The 24,731-nt window shown below is 41.3% G+C and overlaps 1 protein-coding gene across 3 annotated transcripts in view; it reads left to right on the forward strand.

The window, feature by feature from the left end:
* The window catches only part of GRAMD4 (GRAM domain containing 4), a 2,037,033-nt gene that overhangs the window by 1,312,798 nt on the left and 699,504 nt on the right, over positions 1-24,731 (forward strand). For all 3 annotated transcript variants that reach the window (XM_044088380.1, XM_044088381.1, XM_044088383.1), the window contains one exon: positions 3,307-3,365. In XM_044088380.1, coding sequence (XP_043944315.1) covers positions 3,307-3,365 — 59 coding nt within the window. The remainder of the gene's footprint in view (positions 1-3,306; positions 3,366-24,731) is intronic.

The raw sequence follows: 24,731 nt of genomic DNA on the forward strand, positions 1-24,731 counted from the left end.
CATAGACTTGTATTTATTTTACATTTGTTGACCGGGCTAGTCTGACTGGATATATGTCCATTTTCAGTAGAGGCCCGGGGAGAAAAGCTCCAAAACATACAAATAGAAAGTTATTACATGTATACATGATAGATATAGATAGCAAATTCATCTCAGTATTTCACTACAGTGAGCATTTAGCAAGATATATAGTCTGACATGTTAAAGCATACCCAGTTCATGGACTAACAGTAACAGTCTAAGCAAAAGCAAAAAGTATACTTATACATAGGAATATATGATAAGAGTTAGTCAGGGTAAGAAAATAGGGACATAGCCAACGTGTTTTAAAGTACTGTTTAAGGTTATTTTTGAATTGGGTTATTGAGGAAACCGAAGTAAGATCGGTAGTCAGTGAGTTCCAGGTTTTGCCAATGGAGTTGGCAAACGAGGAGTCACCGGCTGAGTTGTTGGTTTTAACTGTTTGCACTAGTAGCCTGTTGGATGAGCATAGGGTCTTGAGGTTATTGTAGGGGGTGATAAGGTTATTGACTATGGGTGTCTTTTCAGGTTGGTAAAGAATCTTATGTGCAATTATAATATGGTTGTACTGAAGCTGGTTAGGCAATTCAAACCACCCTAAATTACTTAAGTTATGACAGTGGTGAGTTCTGTATGCAGCTCCAGTGGCAAATCTAGCAATGTTGTTATAGGAGCTTGATAGTTTAAGGTCATTTTTACTTAAGTTTGTGAATATGGGGGAGGCATAAAGGAGGGTAGAGAGTAAATGAGTGTGGGCAATAACAGTCCTGGCTAGTGGGGTTAGTAAGGGTTTAATCCTGTATAGTGAGCCAAGGTTTTTATTAACTGCTTTTATAGTTTGGTTATTATGCATATCGAACTTAAGGTTATTTTCAGTTATTACCCCCAATACTTTAGTAGGGGGATCAGGTGATATGATGGTGCCATTGTTTTGACTCAACAGTAAAGGTAAATGAGGAGGACCTACGGGTTGGAGAGAATAGTAGCAGCTTTGTTTTCTTAGGATTTAATAAGAGTCGACGGTTAAGGAACCAGTTTTCAACTGTATTAAAAACATTTTGGGTTAGAGTCTGTAGATCAGAGGATGAGGTGGCCGAGCAAATTAAATTGGAATTGTCAGCGTATTGGATACAGGTTGCATGCAGAATGACTGTATGCAGGTCATTAATAAAGATCGAAAATAGGAGAGGTCCTAATATGGAGCCCTAGGGAACACCAAGGGTAATGGGAAGAAGGGTTGATAACTTGTCCTGCCATAGGACAGCCTGTTGCCTATCATTTAGGTAAGATTGGAACCATTGGATAGCCAGATTATCTAGGAAAAAGGTTCTAAGTGTCTTTATGAGTAGTTGATGGTTTACCATGTCGAAGGCTTTAGACAGATCAATAAAGAGGGCAGAGGAAAGAATGTTATTGCGATTTTTGTTTGTGTCAGAAAAGGATAGGAGGGCAGAGGTGGTGCTGTGAAATGGTCTAAAGCTGTGCTGAGTGTTGGCAAGTAGATTGTTTTGGATAAGGTAGCTCAGCAGTTGTTTATGGATACATTTCTCCATAATTTTAGCCAGGGGTGATAAAATAGCTGAGTCTGTAATTTGATAATTCAGTGGAGTTGCCATCTTTATGGAGAGGGATAATATGGGATATTTTCCAGATAATGGGGATGGAAGCTTCTGATATTGTTCTATTAATCAGGATGGAGATGGGGTATGCTATGGCATCGGCAGCTTTTTTTAGATATTCTGCAGGTAGATCAGCAGAGAGGGTGGTTGGTTTAAGTTTCTTAGTAAGGGTTCTAACAAGAGATGTGGGGACTGGTTGAAGGTGAAAGGAGAGTTGGGAGCTGGGTGTAGTAGTAGTTGGTAGATTTGCTTCAGAACATGACAAACACACTTTACATATGCTTTTCCAGAAGCATATTTATTGATAGTTTGCATCTAATTTTGGAGGCATTGCAAGAGAAACTGTGAATGTGAACTGCCTTTAATGTTATATGGAGTTTTGTGTCATAGCGTAAGCGTATACTGTAATTACAGTCCCTCCTCTTTCAATGTAGTGTCATATCAAAATGTTTTTGAAAGGGGTTTTACGTAAGAGGCCTGCAAGAAAACTGGTGGCTCCTCCTTGGGATCTTAATTTTATGTTAGAAAAGCTAACATTTGCTCCATTTGAACCAGCAATCTGGCTGACTTGAGGTTCTTAACATGGAAAACTGTTTTAGTGATTTCACTGACCTCTACAAGAAGGGTATCTGAGTTGCAAGCTGTTATGGTGAGTCACCCCTATCTCATTTTTCACAGGGATGGGGTTTCTTTGAGAACTATTCTTCCTTTTTATGCCTGAGGCGGCATCTGAATTTCCTTTAAGCCAAACTGTCCATCTCCTTGTTTTCTTTCCTGCACCCAAAACTGAAGGAGAGAAGATATTCCATACCTTGGATGTCCACAGACAACTCTGGTACTATCATGAGAGATTTAAATCTTTCAGATCAGTTAATTTCTTGTGAAGGTAAGGAAAGACAAACTGTCAGAATTGTTCCAGGTAGGGTCACGGTCCACTCTATCAGGGCTGTGTCTTCATCTCTGGATTTTTGGAATGGGTTGGATTCTAGAAGCTGTGACTTGGTCCTCTGTACATCCTTTTACAAAGCACTATAAGCTTGAATCCTTCTCTAGGTCACGTTTTGCTAGGACCATTCTGGACTCTTCTCCTTCCACCTCCCAAATATAGTTAGCTATTGTAATCTACTCATATAGCTAAGGCTACTGCAGCAGTGATTAATATGAAGAATATAGTGCAATTATGTAAGTTGAACTTACCGTATTATTAAGATGTTCACATAACTGCTGCAGTAGCCATACTCATCACCATTGTTTTTTGGAGTGTTTTTTATGCCAGGGTGTGGAAATATATTTTTGTTTTTCCTGGCATTGTCCTTCAGGGCTCAGCCTTCCCTCTCTTTGCTGGCAGGAAGGCTTTGAAGGATTTTGTGTCTTATAATCAGTCCAGCTTGAGCTGCTTCACAGTTAGGCCACATAGAAGGTGCCCTGAAGCTTTACAAGCAGGCTGGCTGTTGTATCCTTAGCAGGATATAACCCATATGACTACTGCAGCAGTGGTCACTTGAACATCTACTGTTATGGTGAGTTCAAATTGCACAACTGTACTTTCTAGCATTTGATCCCATATAGAATATTTGAAGGCTTACTGGAACGGAGAGGTGGATTTGCAGTTGTACTTTTCAGTCTTTCATTCTGATTTCTGCATTTTTTTTCCATTTGTCTTTAGGTGTGAAGAGTCAGCAGCTCCACAGCCCTCAAAAGGTCAGACCCAGGTCAATGGAACAGGTAATATATTCTGAGTAATGAACTGCAGCCAGCTTGGATTTAAACTGGCTCTTGACCACTTGTGTGTGAAGCCGCAGATCTAGTTCATAAAATGTTTTTTTTTTTTTTTTTCCCATTAAAACCAGTTGATTCAACGCAGCAGAGTGCTTCTTCTGAAATTGTAGAACATAGCAATGTACTATTCCTAGCCAGCTGGTTTGTTTGTATCATTCAGACGTAATGCATAATTGATGCAAAAGCACCAGCCTGTTCCTAGTTTTCATGCCATCTAAAACTATTTTTGAACATGGTGAAATGACAAAGCCCCAAATAGGGTGGTTGAGTTTTTAGCATCCATTATTGTAATGCAGAGGATGTCACCTTTACTGTTGCAGCAGCTTGATTATAGTATTCCTGATTGTAAATTTCGTCCTGTATTGCTGCATGTGGAACAAATCAAATTACATATCACTCAAATTACTGTTGGTTCATTCACTATAAAGGTGTCTTTTCTTTTCCTTTACTAGCACTTTTGTTCAAAGGGCATGTAACTAACACTGAGCATCTCTGCTCATGCTTAAGACTGTTGGCTTGAGGCCTTTAAAAGTCAGAGCAGAAAGGTCAGAAAGAGAAAAACCCTGTCTTTCAGAGTGGATAGTTTTCATGTGCTAGATTCCATACCCATAGCACTTTGTGTAAATTTTAACAGTTGAGTGGCACGTCAATATTAACTGAAAAAATGTTGACAGCAGTTCTAAATGTAAATTTGTGAAAGTTATCCATGCAGCAGCTATACTACTGAGAAGTTGAGCAGGATAGCATTTGTGTTAAACAGATTGTAGCTCTTTACAGGCACAGTAGCACTCTGGTGTTTGGATCCTGTTGTCAATATTTGCACTAGTTGCATAGAAAGTGTAATTTTTTTTTAGAGGCGGATGCAAATGCCAGTAACTTATTCTTTCCACAGAGCATCTTCCAAACTCACACAATGAATGAGTGGGATCACTCAGAAAAGTACCTGTGCTTTAAAGTTTGTTCACAGAGAAAGCATAAGAGAAGTAAAGGCGAGCATGGGATCGACTTCATTAATTGTAATAGGAACGTAAATGTCAGGGTACACTTTCATGCATCATTGCTACTGTGGTAATCTGGTTAAAGTGACAAAAAGCAAAGCAGCAAGTATTGATCAGCAGAGAAGAACTTCGATCAGAAATGTTTTCACTCAGTAGTAATTCGTTTCTGATGCTTTTAAAACAGGCTAGAAAAGCAGAGATATATGTTTATACTCTTGGCTACTTTGGAAGAAAATAATTATTTGCAGCATGATTGCAAACGTTGAAGAGAAATTAACCTCAAATGTTTTCTAAATTTTATATGATATCCAAAATTCGGGGGTGCAGTTAAGTTAATTTTTCTGCTCTGTACTGGTAAAATTGAGAACAGTTTTTCTACTTTATTTGTAGTTGTCTGCATCTAGAAATTTCTGTTATGTAATCAGCAATTAAATAGTGTTACAAGACTGAAAACTGGTAATGAAGCTAAAACACAATGCTTAAGAATGGAAAATTCCATGACAGAAAGAAATAAGATACAGAGCAGTGATAAATTCAATAAAAAAAACAACATGCAAAACTAAATGGTCATAGGAGACCAGAATCTCTTTCTGCGAAGAATATTTAAACAAATTAAGTAATGTCAGAACTAATCCATTGGGTATGTATACTATATAAGCAGAATTGAGGAATGTAAGTTTGTATTATAGGATTTTCAGAATTAAAAATCAATTTTCCCCAGGTGCTGAGACATATGTATGTGTTCACCAACTGTTCTTGCATGGATTCAGGGTCCTAAAGACAATATGCATAGTTATGTTTCTGAACTAAAAATGTGGCTGTATGACAGAGAAAGAGAGAGTGAGTCATTTGTGATTATAGAAATAGTGAAAGGAGGGGGAAGCCAGTGAGAGAAACGTGTCTAACTTTGTCATGGGTTGTGGATGCATGAAGAACAAATTAAATTATAGTACACATATGAAATAATTAGCGTGGAAACTGAATTGTTAAGGTACAACAAGAGTCAAATGAAAAGTAAAAAGTGAAATATAAAGTGAAAATACCCTACAAATGTAACTGGAGTGACGAAACCATGTATTGTAAGAGTAACGGAGACAAGAGAAAGGGAATCATACATTTGGAATGGTATCTCTACAGGTGGTCCAGATCAGATTAATTGATTGTCAAGTGTCGTAATTACAAGACACTGAGGAGCAGAATGCCATTGACTATTTTCTATTGGGAAATCACTGCCCATTTTTTCCCCAAAGATTTCTGCCATCATATGTGTGTGACTCTGAAGTTGGAACATATAAGCTTGGGTAATGGGGTGCAGGTGGCTTGTCACTTGCAAAAAACATACAGTTTAAATTTTCACCCTCTTTGCTTTTCCAGCATTTGTGCTCGGCTGTATGGTTCCTTAATGTCTTGTCAGTCAGGATTTCATTGATGTATGCTTTAAAATTTTGGCCTCATGCAGTAGCTGCATTTTATGAGCACGATGCAGAGTATTGCCTTAATTTAATCACTTCTGTAGAATCTGAGCTTCAGCAGTGCATTTTTCTAAGATGTGTAAAATGAAAATGAAGTGCATTCAGCAGGTTTTGCATTTTGAACCAGCACATGAAAATGGAAGAAACTGTACAGTTCAAGTCAGACTTCAGCAATGGATCATTCCATTTAAGGAGCTTTGTTTGCCCTGAGGTTGTGCAACCTTGGCTGAATGTGAGGGCTTGCCACCATTTCAGTTACAGCTACTGTAATTTAGTTTCTTAAAACCTACTTTCAGCAAAATGGGTCATCTCTAAAGTCTCTTATACAAATACATAATATCTGGAAATGAACTGTGTTTTGACAAAATATTCTGAAAATGTATCAGAGGCGCAAAGACAGAAGTGCAAATCATACTGTTAGCAAGAAGTGCTGAGAATTAGTAAAATGTTGCATTTAAAGTAGGCAGTGGAGCGCAGAGTACATATTTTGTATGAAGATAACTTAAAAATTGGGGGTTAGAACACTAAACAGAGCTATGTGTACATTGCTAAATTCTGAGCAGAAGGTAGAATAAAAGAGTCAAAACATACTGACTTGATTTGAAAAAAGAATCTTGTACATAATTCTAATATTTTGGACTGCTTCACTTGTAAGATGCTAAGAATAATAGAATGAGTTAATGTTATAGAATCACACAGCTTGTGTGTGTAGAAGCATCAGATAGTTGTAAAGACATCTTTGATGCTGTCCAGAGCCATAACTATAATGTCCTGCGCAACTGTGTTAACTTATTTACATGCTTAAGACGTTTGCTAGGAGAATATCTCATACAAATAAAGCCTGGTGATGTGTTCTTGATGCTTGCTGCAAAGAAACATCCAATAGCTCACAGGGGTAGATCTCTGCCAGGAACTGAAGGGTATGGAAAGCTTGTATGTTATTAGCAAGCAAAACCAATAAAATGGGTGGATGTTAGTCATGTTTGTAAAGAAAGACAAAATAAGCATCAGCATTTACTTGCAAGATCTGGATAAAGTGATTATAAAAGAATTACCCTTTATGTAAAGTTGAGGAAGTGGTCTCAGCTTTGCTTCATTAGTTGAAGTAAACCAGCATTTCTTACTGGGAAACTAGCTACAAAATCTGTTCATGTAATATTCCATTAAGTGTTGCAGATCCCTTAGAATTAGAATTGGTATTTCCCCATCAAAAGCATTCTAAAGATGCAGAAGTAATCCATGTTTGAAAAGTGTTGTGAACATAATTGATCTGTTAGTATAGGGACAGATGCAAATGAACTATAACAGAGTGATACAGCAGTTGAATAGGTTATGATAACATAGTTAAAAGTTAAATATGAATGACAAGACAGAAATACCCTGATCAAATTCTGATTTCAAAGGGACTGAACCCATTGCAGAAAAGGTCAAAGAAGTTGTACAAATTGCAAAGTTTAGAAGAGAAATCTTTACAAAGGCTTCTAGAAATGATTTATCTAGCAAACGTTTTATCTAATGTATCTGAGATGGCAAGGGTATATCCTCGAATCGGAACTATGAATAGGACAACAGTTTTGAAATACTCAAGAAGCTATTCAGATATGCTCCAAATTAAAATACTTTGGTGTGAATAAGTTGCATGGCAAGTGGATGCCAGATAGGATGGTGTAGCAGTTGTGATCCTACAGGAGAGCAGACCATTTGCTTATGGATCAAGAGCATTTGTGGATCGTAAGCATTATGGTCAAGTAGGAAAATAACTTTTAACTGTAATGCGTTGATGTGAAAATTCCTTTAGTTTTCATACCTATGATAAAGGTGATGTCCTTCCATATTACTCTTGCAGTATTCCTTACATAAGGATCTCCTGCCATGGATAGTCCAACATCTAGCCAGTATACCAAAGCCTTTTAGTGTCTACAAGAGTTTTACTTCAGACGTATGCTCCCTGTGCAAGACGTAGGGCATAAAGGTGATGTACGGACACACACAGTTCAGAACTTCTTTGCTGCCAGTCCAAATGCCTACTCTGAACGTCAGTCTGAATGCCCTTTTCTGTGCTGGTTACCGAGACATTTTTCAGATAAGTGCCCTATTGAGGTTCTTCCTTATCTTCTCTCTTATTTTAGTGTTAGTTTACATGTCATCCAGAAAGGGAAAATGTCAGTGTGGAAGGTAGATTCCCCATAAAGATCATCATGAGCAGTGTCTGTTTGGTTTGGGTGCGTCTCACGACCATACACACGGTGTTCTGTCTGCCAAGCATTTGTCCCCAAGACCCTATGTAGTCACCTCTTTTCTTTGTTTATTTACCTTGAAAACTAGCTTCTTAGTTTATTGGATCAAGGTGCTATGGTAGAGTCTTCCTGTCCTGTAGGTCAGCCACCAGCCAAGAAAAAGGCCAAAAAACTCAGGTCTGATTAACAGCCTCTGTCCAGCTTCCCCAAGACCTCTTTTTCAAGGCTGGTGAAAGCTCAGAGGATCATGTTGTTGCTGCATCAGATTGCTCTGCAACGACCACTTCAGAGGTTGGCGTGGATCTGACTTCTCACACATCCTTGGAAGCTTTTCAGACATCTGCTTCAGACATTGAGGAGGTACCTTGGCTGATTATATCAGAGGGTCCAAGAGGGATTATGCAGATTTTAGTACGGGAGGAAATCACTACTATTCTTAGAGTGTTGACAAGGGTCTGATCCTACTAGGGTTTTAAATGCAGACATCCCATGGAAAAAGAAACAAAACCAAGCATATTTCCCCTGCAGTTATAAATCCCCAGTGTGAATGGCAAGATTTTAGTCAGGGTGTTGTTTAATGCTTTAATGGTTTTAAAGCTGCCTCAAGGGGTCACTGTGCCTGCCCCCCTCTCTGATTCTCTACTTCTCTTAAGAGACCTAGGGAGCAGGATTCCTCTGATGAGAATCAGGATTCTAGGCAAGAGTCTTTGGCATAATCTTCTCAGATCCCTTCCCCTTGGACTGTGAGTCTGAGGAAGAGGATTCTATCATTCCAGATTCCCTTTAGAAGATTTTTCCTTTGGGGACACTATTTCACGTATGATGGAATTCTTTAAGTGGGATTGTTCTCAGGTTTCTGATGTCCAGAAGAGGTATTATGAGGTCCTTCAGATGGAGTCTCGCAAACCTTCTGTTTGTTTATTTATTTATTATTTATTTTATTTTACATTTGTTAACCGGGATAGTCCGACTGGATATATGTCCATTTTCAGCAGAGGCCCGGGGAGAAAAGCTCCAACAAAAAGCAACAAAAACATACAGAAAATTCAAAAATAATGTACAAAAGTATAGGGTTGCTTGAAGAACCGACAAAATACATTTTAGAACATGGAGTCAGAAGTTGACATTAATAATATTGTAATAGGAACCACAAGCTTACATCGTTAGTAAATGAGAGTGAGAATGTTTTAGTTAGAAGGAGAGAATTATGACTAAATACGTTGTGTAGAGTGAGGATTAGCCAGGCTTGGTGCAGTAGCAGTACCTTTTAGACCCCAGGTGTAGTTTGAGCTTGGCTTTGAAGTGATTCAGGGAAGAAATTGAGGTAATCTCAGGGGGTAAAAGGTTTCAGGTTCTACCTAGGGAGTTGGACAGGAGAGAGTCACCGGCTAGGTTATTAGTTTTGTAAGTCTGGATGAGGACTTTGTTGGAAGAACGAAGTGGTCGTGGATTGTTGTGCAGGGTGACTAGGTGTTTTAGTGAAGGGGTGTTTTCAGGGGTGTATATGATTTTGTGGACTATGATCAATTGGTTGTATCGCACTAGACTAGAAGTTCGAGCCAACCAAGCTGAGTTAGATTAATGCAGGTATGTGTTCTAAAAGGGAGCCCAGTGGCGAATCTGGCAATGTGATTGTAACAGGTAGTAAGTTTGTTTAGATTGGACTTATTGTTATTTAAAACAAGAGGGGATGCGTACAGGAGAGTAGAGAGAAGATGAGAACGGGCAATGGCAACTTTGGCTATGGGAGTTAGAAAGTTCTTTAATCTGTACAGTGAACCTAGTTTTTTATTGATGGTTTTGATCAATTGGTTAACATGTAGGTCAAACTTTAAGCGGTTGTCAATAGTGACACCTAGAGGTTTAGTAGATGGGTCAGGAGAGATGATTGTGCCATCTTTGGATTTGATTGTGAAGTTAATGAGGAGGGACTTTTGTGTTGGTAGGAATATAAGCATTTTAGTCTTTTTGGGGTTTAGAATCAGGCGGTGGTTGGATAGCCAGTTTTCCATTGTGTTGAAGGTTGTTTGGGTACTTAGCTGCAACTCTGTAGGGGATGTAGCTGAGCAAATCAGTGTTGAGTCATCTGCGTATTGGATGCAGTTAATTTTAGGAATGGCAGTGTGAAGATCATTGATGAAGATGGAGAATAACAGAGGACCTAGTATGGACCCTTGTGGAACACCCAAGTTGTTTGGTAATAGGGTGGAAAGTTTAGAATGCCAGAGTACGGCTTGTTGTCTTTCACTTAGGTAGGACTCAAACCATTGAAGTGATTTTAGATTTAGACAGAGTGATTTTAGGGAGTGGATCAATAGTTGGTGATCCACCATATCAAAAGCTTTGGACAGGTCCAGGAGTAGGGCTGAAGAGATATGGTTGTTATTACGATGGAAGTTAATGGTGTTAGAGAAGGCTAATAGGGCTGTAGTGGTGCTGTGGTGAGGTCTGAAGCCGTGTTGAGTGTCTGCCAGGAGATGGTTGTTTATTAAGTGGTGCATGAACTGTTTTGGATACATTTTCCATTATTTTGGCTAGGGGAGAGAGTATGGCTATTGGCCTATAATTGGATAGTTCAGTAGATCCTCCCCCTTTATGGAGAGGGATGACATAAGAAATTTTCCAGATATTAGGAATATTAGCTTCTATTAATGTGCGATTTATAAGTACTGAGATTGGATAGGCAATGGCATCAGCAGATTTTTGTAGGTATTCAGCTGGAAGTTGGTCAGCTGCAAGTGTGGTAGGTTTTAGTTTTCTGAGTAAGGTATGGATAAATGATGTAGCAATTGGTTGGAAGCTAAATTGTGGAAGATTTTTAGAGGTGGAGCTGTTTGGGCTGTAGGGGCTAGGGGGCATGTTGCTGGCTAGGGTGTGGATAGTCTCAGTGAAGAAGCGATTAAAACTGTCTGCAACTTCTTCTAATGGTTTATCGGTGAGGGCCTCAGGTACAGGGGTAGTCTTTTTACCAGGGTGTATTAGATTGTTTAGTCCAGCCCAGAACTTTTGAGGGTTATTTTGGTTAGAGGATTGTAGATTACTGTAGTATTGTTTTTTGTCAAGTAGTGTAAGTTTTTTAGTTTCATTCCTAAGTTGCCTGTAATCAATTTGATCCTGAGGGAGTTTAGTAGTTCACCATAAAGCCCAAGCTTTGTCTCTGAGCTTAATTTTAAGCCTGGCCTCTTTTGAGAGCCACGGTGCAGTTTTTGGTTTGGTTTTTTTAGAGCGGATGGGTGCATGAAAGTCAAGAATCTCAAGGAATTTTTTGTTAAAGTACTGTACTGCTTCTTCTAAGGGGAGGCATTTTGGCATAGACCAGTTGCAGGATTTTAGTTCAAGTTGGAATTTGGTTAAATCAAATTTTTTTTTGTTTCTGACATGTCTTAGTAGAGGTTGGTTGGGGTTGCATACTTTCTGCTTGATTATATATGTGAGATGGTGATCACTTAGACTTTCAAAGAGAGTACCATATGTATACAGGTTGGGGTGATTGTTAATGAGTACCCAATCAAGTATACGTTCTATCTGGTTGGGCTTACCAGTTCTAGTTGGAGTGTTAATAACTTGCTTGAATGAATGCAAGTTAATATGAGTGGTAGGAGATTCAGAGGAACAAGTTCTCCAGTCAATATTAAGGTCACCGAGAAATATGGTTTCTTGGGGGTAATGGATGGATGTCCAATGAAGGATGTCTTCTAGTGTAGCTATATTTTTACCAGGGGGAATGTACACACAGATTATGTAGATATGTTTACTGTTCTTAAGTTTCAGTTTGGTAGCTAGGATTTCAGAATTATTGGTCTGAGGCGGTTGACTAACATCTGTAGTTAGAATCATATCAGATTTATATAGTACCGCTACCCCACCCCCTTTTCTGAATGCTCGGTCCAGCCTGTGTATGTTATACCCAGGGGGAAGTATTTCATTATCAGAAGTGGAGGGTTTTAACCAGGTCTCTGAGAGACACAGAATATCAGGGGCTAGATCAGCAAGGAGTGCATGAAGTTCATGCAGTTTGTTATTGATACTTTGGATGTTGAGATGACAGGTTAAGAGAGAGTTGGGTGGATGGGGAATTGTAGGGGTGTAGCTTAAGTTGCTGATAGAGACAGAGGATTTATTAATGTTGGTAGGGCCAGGGTTAGGGTGTATGTCCCCATCAGTTAACAGATTGAGTCTAAACTTAGAGATAAATTTCATAAATTTATCTATTATTTTACAGTATTGTTTGAGTCTAGGGCTGATTTTACTGGTGTGAGTGTGTTGGGAGTAGGAGCATGATATAAGAAGTGACTTGGTATTACTGATGTGATAAAAGTTGGTATGTTTGGTTTCAGGGTTGCTGGTACGACCATTTGAGGCATGGAGTCCTAGGAGAGGTTGTGTTTCATATAAGGTTAAGAGGTATGGAGCTAGTAGGGTGGGTAGTAGAATGGAGTACCACATGTCTGTAGGGGTAGTGAGTTAGTAGTCCAATATCAGTTGTTGGATAATAAGGTTTGAGGAAGAGAGGCAGGTAGAATCTAAAGAGTGTAAGTAGCAGAATGAGGAAGAGTGATGTGAACAAAGAGAGATAATTAGTTAAGCAAGAAGGTGTAAGTAGCAGAATCTAAAGACTGTAAGTAGCAGAATGAGGAAGAGTGATGTGAACAAAGAGAGATAATTAGTTAAGCAAGAAGGTGATTGGAGCAGAGTGGTGGGGGAGTGACTATATGGTTATAAATGTAGATATAGAGGGGGCGGGTGGGAATAGGGGCAGGAGGGAGCGGAGAGCCCGAGCAGCGGGCTACACCTACACCAAACAGCTTAAAGCACAGCTAGGTAAGTAATTAGCTGTTAAAGCAGGTAGTTTAACTAAGGTTTTTAGCTGGAATTAAATAATTCGACTAAGGTTGTTATTTGGGAAAAAACCTGGTACGTGAGGGAAATTATTTAGAGTACCTTAGACCCACAGACAGCAGTCTCAAACAAAAAAGTTTTATATTTGTGATCCACCTTGGCTCTTCGGTAGAAGCTGCCATGCTGTATTTGTCTTACTGCCTTGCTCTTATGTATTTCCAGTGGGGAATGGTAGTCGTTCCTTGCTCTGGGCACTTAGAGGGGGAACTGTTCCTCCAGTTCTGGCTGCCATCCTGGATACCGTTTCAGCAGCTTCTGTAGCCCCCCCCCCCCGATTCTCAGCCCCAGCTGTTAAGAAACCTGACAGATTTTCAAAGGTGCCTGGTGATTGTAAATTTCTGTATAAATGCCTTTCTGCCGATATTTCAGTGGTATTTGTATCCTCTGACAAACCTTTCCAACTGTTGCCCTCTACTAAGTTGCTTCCTTCATATAAGTGTAGTGGGGTCATGGAGAGGCCAGGCAAAAAAGGTCTGTACTGCTGCCACCCTGGCTTGTAGGGCTATTAATTACTAGACTCTTATGACAAGGTATATTTTAGCCTTCCTTTCTCAGGTTTCTCAAGTAGTTTCTGATCTTCCTGATTCCAAAGAGAAGGTTTTGGCCCTTTTCTTGTTGAGTTCTACTTCTCAAGTGGCTCGCCACTCCATTAAGTGCAGATATGTTGCAGCATAATGCTTCTTTCAGGGGTGCTGTATTGGGTTCTGTTATGAGGCATTACTCTTGGCTTCATCTTCAGGCTTTGTCTGATGACATTAAGGCTAAGTTATTGGATGCTCCTCTGGTTAATAAAAATATTTTTGGTTGTGCTGCTGCTAAACTTTTTAAATCTGTCCAGGATAAGGGCAGAGCCCCGCAGGAGTTGAAACATGTTTGTATTTGTCTTTTCCCTAAGTTTCAGAGGAATTACCCTTCCAAATCTGCTTTTGTTCGCAGACATTCTTGCCCTCCACCAAAGGGTAAAAACTGTTCTAGACGTCTGCCCTCCTGCTAAATCTACACAGATCCCGTTTTCTCAGAAATCTCCTTTTCAGGACAAACCAGGTTCCATTTGGCAGTTTGCTTCCTTTTTCCCTCAACTAGGTTCCCTTGTTCTTTCATTTTCCCAGTCTGTTCCAAATTGATTAAGGATCACAACAGACTCTAGGGTTCTGTCAGTCATCTGCCACGGGTATTCCATGGTTTTTAAGTCTCTTCCCCCCTTTCTGGGCATCCCTCAACCTCCTAGAGAAGAGCTTCCCCTCTTTCCAGAGGTGCTTCATTCTCTTTTAGCCAAGGGCACCACTCAGGTTGTGCCCCTTGCCCAGGAAGGGAGGGGTTTTTATTCCAGAATGTTTCTGGTTCCCAGGAAGGATGGCACCTGGAGGTCAATTCTGAACCTTTCTCAGCTCAACACCTTTCTAAAGGTCCCGTCCTTTCGGATTTTTTCCCTTCAGACTTTGTTCCCTTCTCCTTTTGCTCTTTCTGGATCTGTAGGATGCATACCTTCTCATCTCCATCCATCACTTTTTCGAGAAGTTATTGCATTTCTTTGTCTCTTCCTTGCATTTTCATTTCTCTGCTGTACTCTTTGCCATCTCTACTTTCCCAAGGTATTCACCAAATGTTTTTTTTTTTCTGTCATTGCCTTTTGCAGGATGACAGAGGTTTAGATCTTTCCTTATTTGGACGATCTGGTCATTCTTATCTCATCCCCCAACTTTCTGCTTCCAGACCACCAGTTTTCTATTTCTCCAGCTGCAAAGTCTGAGGTTCACCTTAAACTTTCAAAACTCAGTCTCAGTTAGATCATGTCTTTCCTGGTTGCAGGATCCAGACCATTCCCATGCTGGCATCCCTGCCTTCTCTAAAGCATTATCGCTGATTGTTTTTTTTCAGTCTCTTCTTTCTCTGGCTTCAACCACAAGCAGGGAATTTCTTGGGTTCCTCGTATTTATGGCCTACACCATCCCTGTGTTGCTTCTGCCAGGATCCATATGAGAGAGATTCATTGGTACCTTCAGGTTAGTGTGGCTTCAATGCTGTAACCTCCTGGACTTTCTAGTTCCCTTCCCTCCCTGTGTCAAATTTGAGCTCCAGTGGTAGAGTCAACAACTTTCTCTCAATGCGATGCTTCATTTCCAACTTCCAGTCCCGACTCAAGCTTTTTTTGGATGCCTCAGTCAGGAGGTGGTGAGCTTTCTTCTGTTCTCTCAAGGTCCAAGGTCTCTGGCCTCTTCATTAGAGGTCAGACCACATCAACATCAAGGAGATGCGGGCCCTACTTCTAGCTCATCAGGCCTTTCATACCCTCTTTCATCCTAGGCCCCTCAAAGTTTGCACAAACAATATCACAGTGATGTGGTATATCAGCAAACAAGGGGGGACAAGATCCTACCTTCTTTGCAGGTTAGCTCTTCAGGTCTGGGATGTAGCTGTCAAATATCAAGTGATTCTTCAGGCTGTCTGCATTCCCTCAGCGCAAAATGTAGTGGCAGACTTTCTGAGCAGCTCCTACACACAAGCCCACAAATGGATATTTCACAGAGATGTGTGTCTGGGCATTGTCCATCAGTGAAGTATTCTTTAATTTGTTAAACAGGAACAAGTAGAAGGAATTAGCCTAATAGTTAAAAAGATCCAAAGAAGAAAATTATCAACAGCTATGACGAATGACGTCTCACAGTTTTGTAGTTCAGGAATACTCATTTACAGGAACTCATTCTGTCACTGATTTAGCTGTTAATGGGCAGAAGGTTGAATCAAGTTTCCACATAATAATACAGCTTCCACATAATGCTTGAGAAGTAGCACAAAATAAAAGAAAAGCTGTAATGAAATCAGCAAAGACAGGAATATTACCATTATGGGAATTGCAAAATGTTACCAAATTTACAGCCTGGAGATAGAGTAACCATGTAGAAACTTATGGAAAGTCTAAAGCAGATTAAGTTTGGAAAGCAGCAGAAACAGTGTACTGTGTTGTCCATGGGGAAGAAGGGAAGCAGTGTGGGTGGAAATACAGACATTTACCAGTCAAATGCACTGAAGTCTAAGGAAGCTAAACAACCATAATTTTCACAGACTGTACTGACACAGAAAAGTAGAGACCATGAGATTTGTATTAGTCAAGATTTGCAGATTGAACTCCACTAGTTATGTTTCCAAATGGTCAGCAGTCCATAGAGTATAATGTTAGATATTTCATTTTGGAAGACCATAGAACCATGCCACTGTAAGGGAAGTACAAGAGGTCAAAACAATTTTAAATGAAAAGTTACATCTATTCGAATATGTTAATGGGAGTTGCATGTAGTGAACCTCATTCATGTCTGAAATGGCTTAGCTGTATGGTTGCAGAATGTATGCTCAGTAACTTAACTAGCAATAATCATACCTCTCAAGCTCCCTTGATTTTGAAGGCAGTGTTAATTTTGCCTTGAATTATGCAGTGTCCCTAAAACGTATATGCTATGACAAAGCCGGGGGGGGGTATTAGCTTCACTTTACAGTTACAGATTTGCAGTTTAGAAAATGTGCATCTGCAGAATCCTCTTAATTTTCTAAGTACATAGTAGTAATATTTAAAAATGTCACTAATTTTAAAAATTACTTTAGATGTTTTTGGCTTTGTCCCTGATTTTTGACTGAAGAGCTTGAAGGCTTTAGCCACATTGCAAGCAACTGGGTAAACTCATGGGTAGTTTAGAGCAGCCTGTCAGATAAATGGAATGTCTTTGGGAGGTAGCAATAATCCATAAAAAAGCATGCAGACTGAGGAAAAGGGGAACCTGAGGAAAAATTGATGATTTGTCTGATGAGCAACACCTCCAACTGTATATCACTGAAATCCACCTTTCAGTGATCATTAGATTTTTTGCATTCTACACTGCTATGCAACTGTGAAGGTAGTATACATAATTTGTTGTGGCGATCTCTCTACAATAGGTGAAGTAGGGGGCTTGCAAAATATCTTATTCCATTGTTTCTTTTATGTGACTTTCAGCAGTATTTTTTGTTGTTTTGCCCACTGGAGAAATTTCATTTCCTATGTAAAAATAAATCTGAGGAAAAGCACTTGATAGTGACAGAAAACGAGTTTTAGGTTTGAACATAAAAACCTGGGGCTGTGAAGCAGAAGTGCTAACCACTATGTAATAATATCTTTTAAAGTATGTAACCTAAAAAATGCCTTACAGTGTAAAGTGAAATATTTTAATGCATTAATATTATACATAAACACTGGTGTTCCTATTGACAGATGTAAAAGAACCCTGGTAAAATTACTGTAAACTGATTATAACAAATTTGTCATGTATTACCTTTTTATTTTCTAAATAGTCTTATCTAAAAAACCCATTAATAGAATAACAAATGCTACTGTCACTTCTGTTTTATTTTTTTCTTTTAAAGTTGCACATTAAAGACTTGTTCAAGTAACCTGAAGCATGCCAATATTAAATAATATGCATGCACGCATGTGTTGTACCAGTTGACATTAATGTTTACAGATTTTGATGATGTGCTGCAAAACACTTAGATGTTCTTCGTGTTTCACTGTTGCAGTCATTTCATTCAGCAGAACAGGTTGGAAAGCATACTTTGCAATGTGGTTTTGATTCTTTGGAGGCCTTTTGTAGGGCCGCCGTTACTGGATCTGTGATAAGAAAGCATGCTTGGCTCAAGGAGCAAAATCTGCCTGATCATGTTAAAGCTAAATTGTTGGATGCCCCTTTGCAGCATGATACTCTGTTTGGTAATAAGGCAGAAGAGGTTTTAAGGAAAATGGAAGACAAAACTAAATCTATGCAAACTGTAAAAGATTTCTTGCAAGTGCAGCCACTGGTCTACTAAAAATTGGTCCTTTCCTGTGAGCCACTCAGGGCAAACCCAGGTGCTCAAAAAGCTCCAAATATCAATCACAGGGATCTTACAGGTCAAAGCAAAGGGGTGCCTCCACCTCCAAATCTGGAGGTAACAAAGCACAACCCTACAGTAAGCAGTCTCAATGACTTTCCTTTACCATCTCCAAGCACTTATCTTTTGGTAGCCCCCTTGGGGGGGAAACTAGCACTTCATGCTCAAAATTGGCAGTTAATTACCCAGAACAAGTGGGTATTAAACATGGTATCCCAGGGGTACAGATTTCATTTCCATACTTTGCCAATTCCAAATGGATGGCCGGATCTGCCACAAAACCAGTGGGTAGAGGCCCAGAAACAGGTCATGCCCCTCATGGATATGGGGGCTATTCAACCGGTACCAGAAAAGGAAATCTCAACAGCTTTTGCATAAAAACTTCAAGCATTCTTTCTGAAATAGCTGTTTATTAATACAATTGACATCATACTCAGGAGTAATGCATGATTTTCTTGCAGTCCACATAGAAAGGGAACCCTTGTGTGCATTAATGTCTCCAAAGTGGATAAACTGCCCATTACACAGAGATGAGAATGCTCATTTTCTGATATGCATGCAGTCATTTAAAATAAGTATTTTGTTTACCCTTTTTAGTAACTTCATCATGTAAATTTTAGCTTTTCATTTTGTGACAGAGACCATTGTGTTTGGTCATATAGTCGTGACTTGTCATGCTGTGGTACTGTTTGTGCATATTGCTACTGTATGTGGCAGCACAGATGCAGCATACTGCCGGACTGCACTTTGTTTCACGGAAAGCTTGACTTTTAACATTTTTTGCACTGGTTTGATACTGTACATTAAATGTCTAAAACAATGGGCTTTGCATTAGTCTAGTACCTCTCAAGGATGTGCAGTAGGAAGTCCCACCCAAACCATGCCTTCCCCCCGACATTTCCTGCCAGTGTGTTTACACTAGTAAATATTCATGCTTGTGCCTCCATGAATATTGATTTCTCTGTTGTGTGGTACAGCAGTCATACATTGAATATGGCCTTAATGAGTGTTACTGGTAACTAAAGTTCATTTTGCTCAGCGATCGCACAGTGTAACTGGTACAAGTCATGCAACGGTTAATAAAGGAAACGAGCAAGAGCAATTACAATGATTGGGAAATAATACCAGTAACTGTAGTGCGCACAGTACAGCTGTGAAAAGTCATGCATCATTCAGTTCAGCACAGTTACAATAATTATTTAATCTTCATTACTTACCTGTACATGCATCGCTTGCAATACATAACGTTTAGTGAAGTGTAGCATATAAAAATTACAATGGATACAGTACAGCTGTGAGAGAGAATTACATGTACAACCTGTAAACATTTAATGACGTAGAATACACTGCCCAGAAAAAATTACTTTCAGATCACTTACATGATTATGTTTGATGAAGCAGAGAATGCACACTACTCTGTAGTAATTTATGTTTAATACAGTTCCATACACTGACTAGAGTGGAACACAATTCCAAACTTAAACGCTTATGAATATTAAAGAAATGTATAGCTTTATGCAATTTAACTGCAAAGCAGAGGCTCTATATTAAGTGTACAATTGTCTAATGTAATGTTTCTAACAACAGGTGCATACTTTGGTTACACAAAAGATTTGCTAATCTTATATAAAATCAATACCTGTAGTAGTATTGGAGAGACGTGCTGAAAATGATGTGTACATTTATTAACTGTGAGGGGTGCAGCATTTTGAAAGCTGTGTCCATTTTTTTTAAATGCCATGAGGGCTGGGAGCAGTAAGAGTTTGTTATTACACAAAGGAATTTTCTGGCTGCACCCATGTATATGTCATTCTTTGGTGTTTTCAATCATCCATAAATGCTCTCATTATTAAATACAGCATACAGTCAACTGTGATCAGTCAGAAACTATTGCTTAAAGAATAAGTAATAAATGGAAACAATCATGGATTAATAACCAAATTAAGGACATATTTTAAATAATTAATATTGCTCATTCAAAAAGCTGTCAGAGAATATCCACAAATACATATAATGGTTCTCACCAAACACAAGAAGATGAAAGTAACTACCATGCGTGATATTAATGAATGCCAACTTGAAGAGCCAAACAAAACTCGAAGGTAGATGATTGGCATGAATGACTCTTGAGAGCTATGCAGAATTTCAGAATATGATATTCACGTGCATCACTATTCACTAATGATTCTTTTCTGGGCTTTGCAGAAGATAATGTTGAACAGACTCACCGCACCAGTAAGTGTAATACCATATGCTATTGCAAATGCCGTCTTTCCCCGCCTTCACAAAGCCTACTCTCCACTTTCTATTGCAATCTATACGGACGATCTAGAATGTGCATTTCTTCTTACTCTGCTTGGTTTCCAATGGGCTTTTAACTATCAATGTTAAGTTGTCTATCTCGCCTTCATTCTTGCTGGATGGGTTCGGAGCCGACCTCGGCTCCGACTCAGCCACTCTAAAAGCTCGAGAGTTGGTTCCACCGGCTCGAGGCTCCCCTTATATCCCACAATGCTAGGCGAGAGTTACCTCAGATCTCGTTTGCCGCTACAGCTTCGAGGTTGGTTGCTTCTACCGGTTCCTGGTGAGTGTTAGCTTTATACAAAAAGTTACTCTTTTTTTCCCCTTTTAACTTTAATTCTTCCTAAATTAGTGTAGGATATAGATCATTATCCCCGACCCTTTTTTTTCCCCGTTTTCTTATTAAAGAACCGTTGGTTCTTCCCTTGGGCCTTTGGCCTTCCCTTCCCTAGGGTGTGTTTGTGTAGTTACTTTAACTTTTTTGTGCTTAATTATTAGTATTTTACTAAAATTGTTATTATTTTTAGTATTAATAATTTTTTCTGACAGGGTATAACTGTGTGTTTGGGTGTGTGTTAGTGTACATCTGTCAGTTAGGAAAATGTCAAAGGAAGCAAAGGTCTCTGGATTCAAGAAGTGTGATGTGTGCTGTCAGAAAATGTCTCTGACAGACGCTCACACTTCTTGTGTCTATTGTCTGGGGCCTTTGCACCTGCAGGACTCCTGTGCTGTGTGCCATGGCTTCAGCCCCAGGGTCCTGCAGGAGAGAAAAAACAAGTTGATTCTGAGAGGCTTGTTAAAACCAGAGGATTCCCTGTCAGTTTCAACAGGGAAGCCCTCTAAGGCATCAAGGTCTTCGGCTCCGGCTTCTGAGCCGAGACCTCAGGTTGTTCAACCTTTGCCTTTATCGGCTCGGCTGGAGCCGATAAGACTCAGTCCACAGTTTCTGTGGCTTCCTCGGCTCGGCGGAGCCGAGGTTATCGAGGTACCCGTGTCGGCTCCGACAAGATCTTGAGCCGACAACCAGAAAGAGGTCTAGGTCACCTTCTCTTGGCTCCGTTCATTCGGCTCCAGGATCTCCCCTGCTGTCTGAACGGAGCCAAAGGTCTCATTCCTCTAGGTCATCGAGGCTTTCCGATCATGACCTTCAGAGGGTGGTGAGTCGACTACTTAAGTCGAGGCACTAGCCCAGATGCTTCAGAGCCCGACTCATCAGTCGGTGCCTGCCCCGGTCCATCAACTCTTTCCTCCTTCGACTCTTTTGAGTTCGGAGCCGGGTCGTGTCGGAACCGAGACTGTGGTCGCCGGGCCGAGACATTTGTCTTCGGCCCCGTCGTCTGCTCCGTTTTCTTCCATGGAGGAATCTCGGCGCGGACCTCCCTCGTCGGCTCGAGGGGTGAGTGGCATCGGACCCTTGTCCGACCCCCTCTCCCTCTTGGTGCTTCGGCTGGTGAGTTCGGCTCCGACATCGGCCTCGGAGCCATCACTGTCGGTGCCGAGGGGTCCTTAGCTCCTCGGGCGGGGACCTCTGGCTCTGCCTGACAGGGGTGCATTCGAGGTCATGCGGAGTGTGTTAGAGCCTGGCTCTACTCCACAGTCGGCTCCGTCAGCCCCTCCCTCTATGCTGCCTCTGGGTAAGTCCACTCACTCCCTCATCCCGCACCGCAGAGAGCCAGCTCCTCAGGAGCCCCTTTGGGGATTTCATCCTCTTCGAGGCCTCTCCTGATTTGGCAGAAGAGCCCCTCGGAAGAGGAAGTGCAAGAGGAAGCACATTGACTCACCTGAGTCTATCACGTCGGACACAGATCTGGATGATTCTGAGGGTTCCCCGTTCCCCTTCTGAAGATGTCTCATTTGCAGACATTCTGGAGATCCTTAAACAGAGGGGAAATTGGCCAGCCCTCAACCCTTCGGAGGACGAATCTGTGTATCTTGAGGCGTTTGGCTCTCGTCCTTCCACCTCCTGGGTGTCCCCCTTGACCCCCTCATGCAGGTGGTTGCTAAGAAGGCATGGGCGGCTCCTGATTCAGTGGACCCCACTCCCAGGAGACCCTCCAAATTCATCACAGCTCCATCAGACAAGCAATTTTTATCAAAAGGAGTTTCTGTGGATGCTATGGTGGTAGCTGCCGCCACAAAGAAGGAACTGGCTGATCCTTCAGTGCCTGTCCATCCACCTAACAAGGAATCTAGGTCCATGGATAGGTGCGGAAGCGGATGTTCTCCTCAGCGACATTTACCATGCGTTCGCTGAATTACCTGTGCCATTTCACTCGTCTTCAAAGGGACTTGATCAAGGAAGCGAGTGAAATGTTGAAGGACCCTACAGCTGCGGGTTTCCAAGAGAAAATGAACACGCAGCTGGCTACCCTTAATTCCATTTCCAACTCCTCCATGCCTCCTCTCTTATGCGGCCGATGGAGCGAGCAGAGCGCAGGAACAGGGGTAGCCTTACGTAGGCACGCCTGGATGCGGCTATGCAACTTTGCGGAACCTTTCAAGGCGTCTTTCACGAACTCCCTTTTGATGGATCATCTCTTTTGGTCCTCAAGTGAAAGAAACCCTGACTAGGTGCGAGACTGATGGCAAGACCCTTTCTGCCGTCGGAGTCCATTTTCGACTCCTTCTAGGCCTTACCCCAAAGGCCAGAAGGTGGAAAGATGTGGTTCCGTAAACAATCTCAAGGGACTTAGCCTGGCGACAGAGTCGTTTTCCTACCAGAGGCAGAGGTGGGAATAACAATGGTAGGCGTCGCCCTAGGGGCAGGGGTCCGCAGAACCAGGGCAATCGGGAAGCCTTTCCTGACAAGCCCTTTCAGCATCCCTGAGGTGTTGCCCGACTGCCCATCCTCGGAGGCAGTCGAGGGGAAGATTGTCACTGTACCCAGAAGCCTGGCTATCCCTGACTCAAGACAAATGGGTACAGTCCATCATTTCGAAGGCTATTCTATCCCCTTTCTACGTTTTCCAAAACAGTCAAAAAAAGCCCTTCCAGATGTTCCACCCGCTCAAAGGGATATAGCAGCTTTGGAAATTTCAAAACTGCTTGCAAAAGAGCAATTCAGCCAGTGTCAGCAGACCAACAAGGATCCGGAATCTACTCAAGGTTCTTTTTAGTTCCAAAGAAAACAGGGGACTGGAGACCAATTTTGGATCTCAGTATCTTGAACAGATCAGTCAAGAAAACAAGATTTCGGATGGTCACGCTGCAATCCATTCTTCCCCTATTGGGAAAAGGAAACTGGATGTGCTCTATAGACCTTCAGGATGCGTACTATCACATAAAATGAACAGGCGCTCCAGAAGATTCCTCCGCTTCAGGCTGGGAACCAGTCATTTTCAATTCAGGGCCCTGCCCTTTGGTCTCACCACTGCCCCGGTGTTTACCAAATGCATGGCAGTGGTAGCTTCTCACCTGAGGCGACAAGGATTCCAGGTGTTTCCATATTTGGACGACTGGCTTCTCACAGCTCCCACCAAGCATCTCCTTCTGATGGCCAGAGATTATACTTTTCGCGTTTGTCAAAACTGGGTATTTCAATAAATTGCGAAAAGTCTGTTTTGTCGCCTTGTCGTACTATTACTTACATAGGCAAATTTAGATACTATAAACATGTCTGCAACGCTAACGAACCAAAGCATATCAGACATTCACAAATTGGTGTCACTTCTTCTCAACAACAACAGAGCCAAAGCCAGGTTAGTTCTAAAGGTGTTGGGAATCATGGCAGCGACCATACCTCTCCTCCCATTGGCCAGATACCACATGCGGATCCTTCAGTGGATGCTTTTTCTCAATGGTCATACCAGGAACTTCCAATGTCTCACACCATTATGATCACGCAAGCGTGCAAAAGCATCTCATGTGGTGGATGCCTTCCCCCCAGCTCCTGTCGGGAAGACCATTTGTTCCACCTCCCCCAGTTGCTACTCTGACAACGGATGCCTCCCTGATCGGGTGGGGGCATTATCAGGGCAGGACAGTCCAGGGCACATGGCAGCCAAGCGAATGCCACTTGCACATAAATGTTCTGGAGATGAGAGCAGTGCTTTTAGCGTTGCAAGCCCTTCAAGACTCTCTTCCCTGGGGAGCGATTGCAATCCAGACAGACAATATGTTGGTAGTGTGGTACATCAACAAACAAGGCGGAACCAGATCATACCCCTGTGTCGAGAAGCACTCAGACTGTGGCAATGGGCGATTTCTTCTCAGCGTTTTCTGATAGCAACGCACATCCCGGGAAGTCCAATCACATTGCGGACAAGTTGAGCAGAGCTATACTCATGCCTCACGAGTGGTCTCTGAAAGACTCTGTAGTGAGAGAGATATTTCTCAAGTGGGGTCAGCCTTGCTGCGATCTTTTGCTACTCCCCAAAACAGCAAGTGCAGAGAATACTTCACTCTATTCCCTTTACCAGGCCAACCCAGCAGAGGCGCTCTAGTCCAAGTTTGGCCCGGGGACTTCTGTATGCATTTCCTCCTTTCCCTCTGATCTCTCAAGTAATACAG

The sequence above is a fragment of the Protopterus annectens genome, chromosome 11.part0 (genome assembly GCF_019279795.1).
Source record: "Protopterus annectens isolate FY-2018-M chromosome 11.part0, PAN1.0, whole genome shotgun sequence".
Lineage (NCBI taxonomy): Eukaryota > Metazoa > Chordata > Ceratodontiformes > Protopteridae > Protopterus > Protopterus annectens.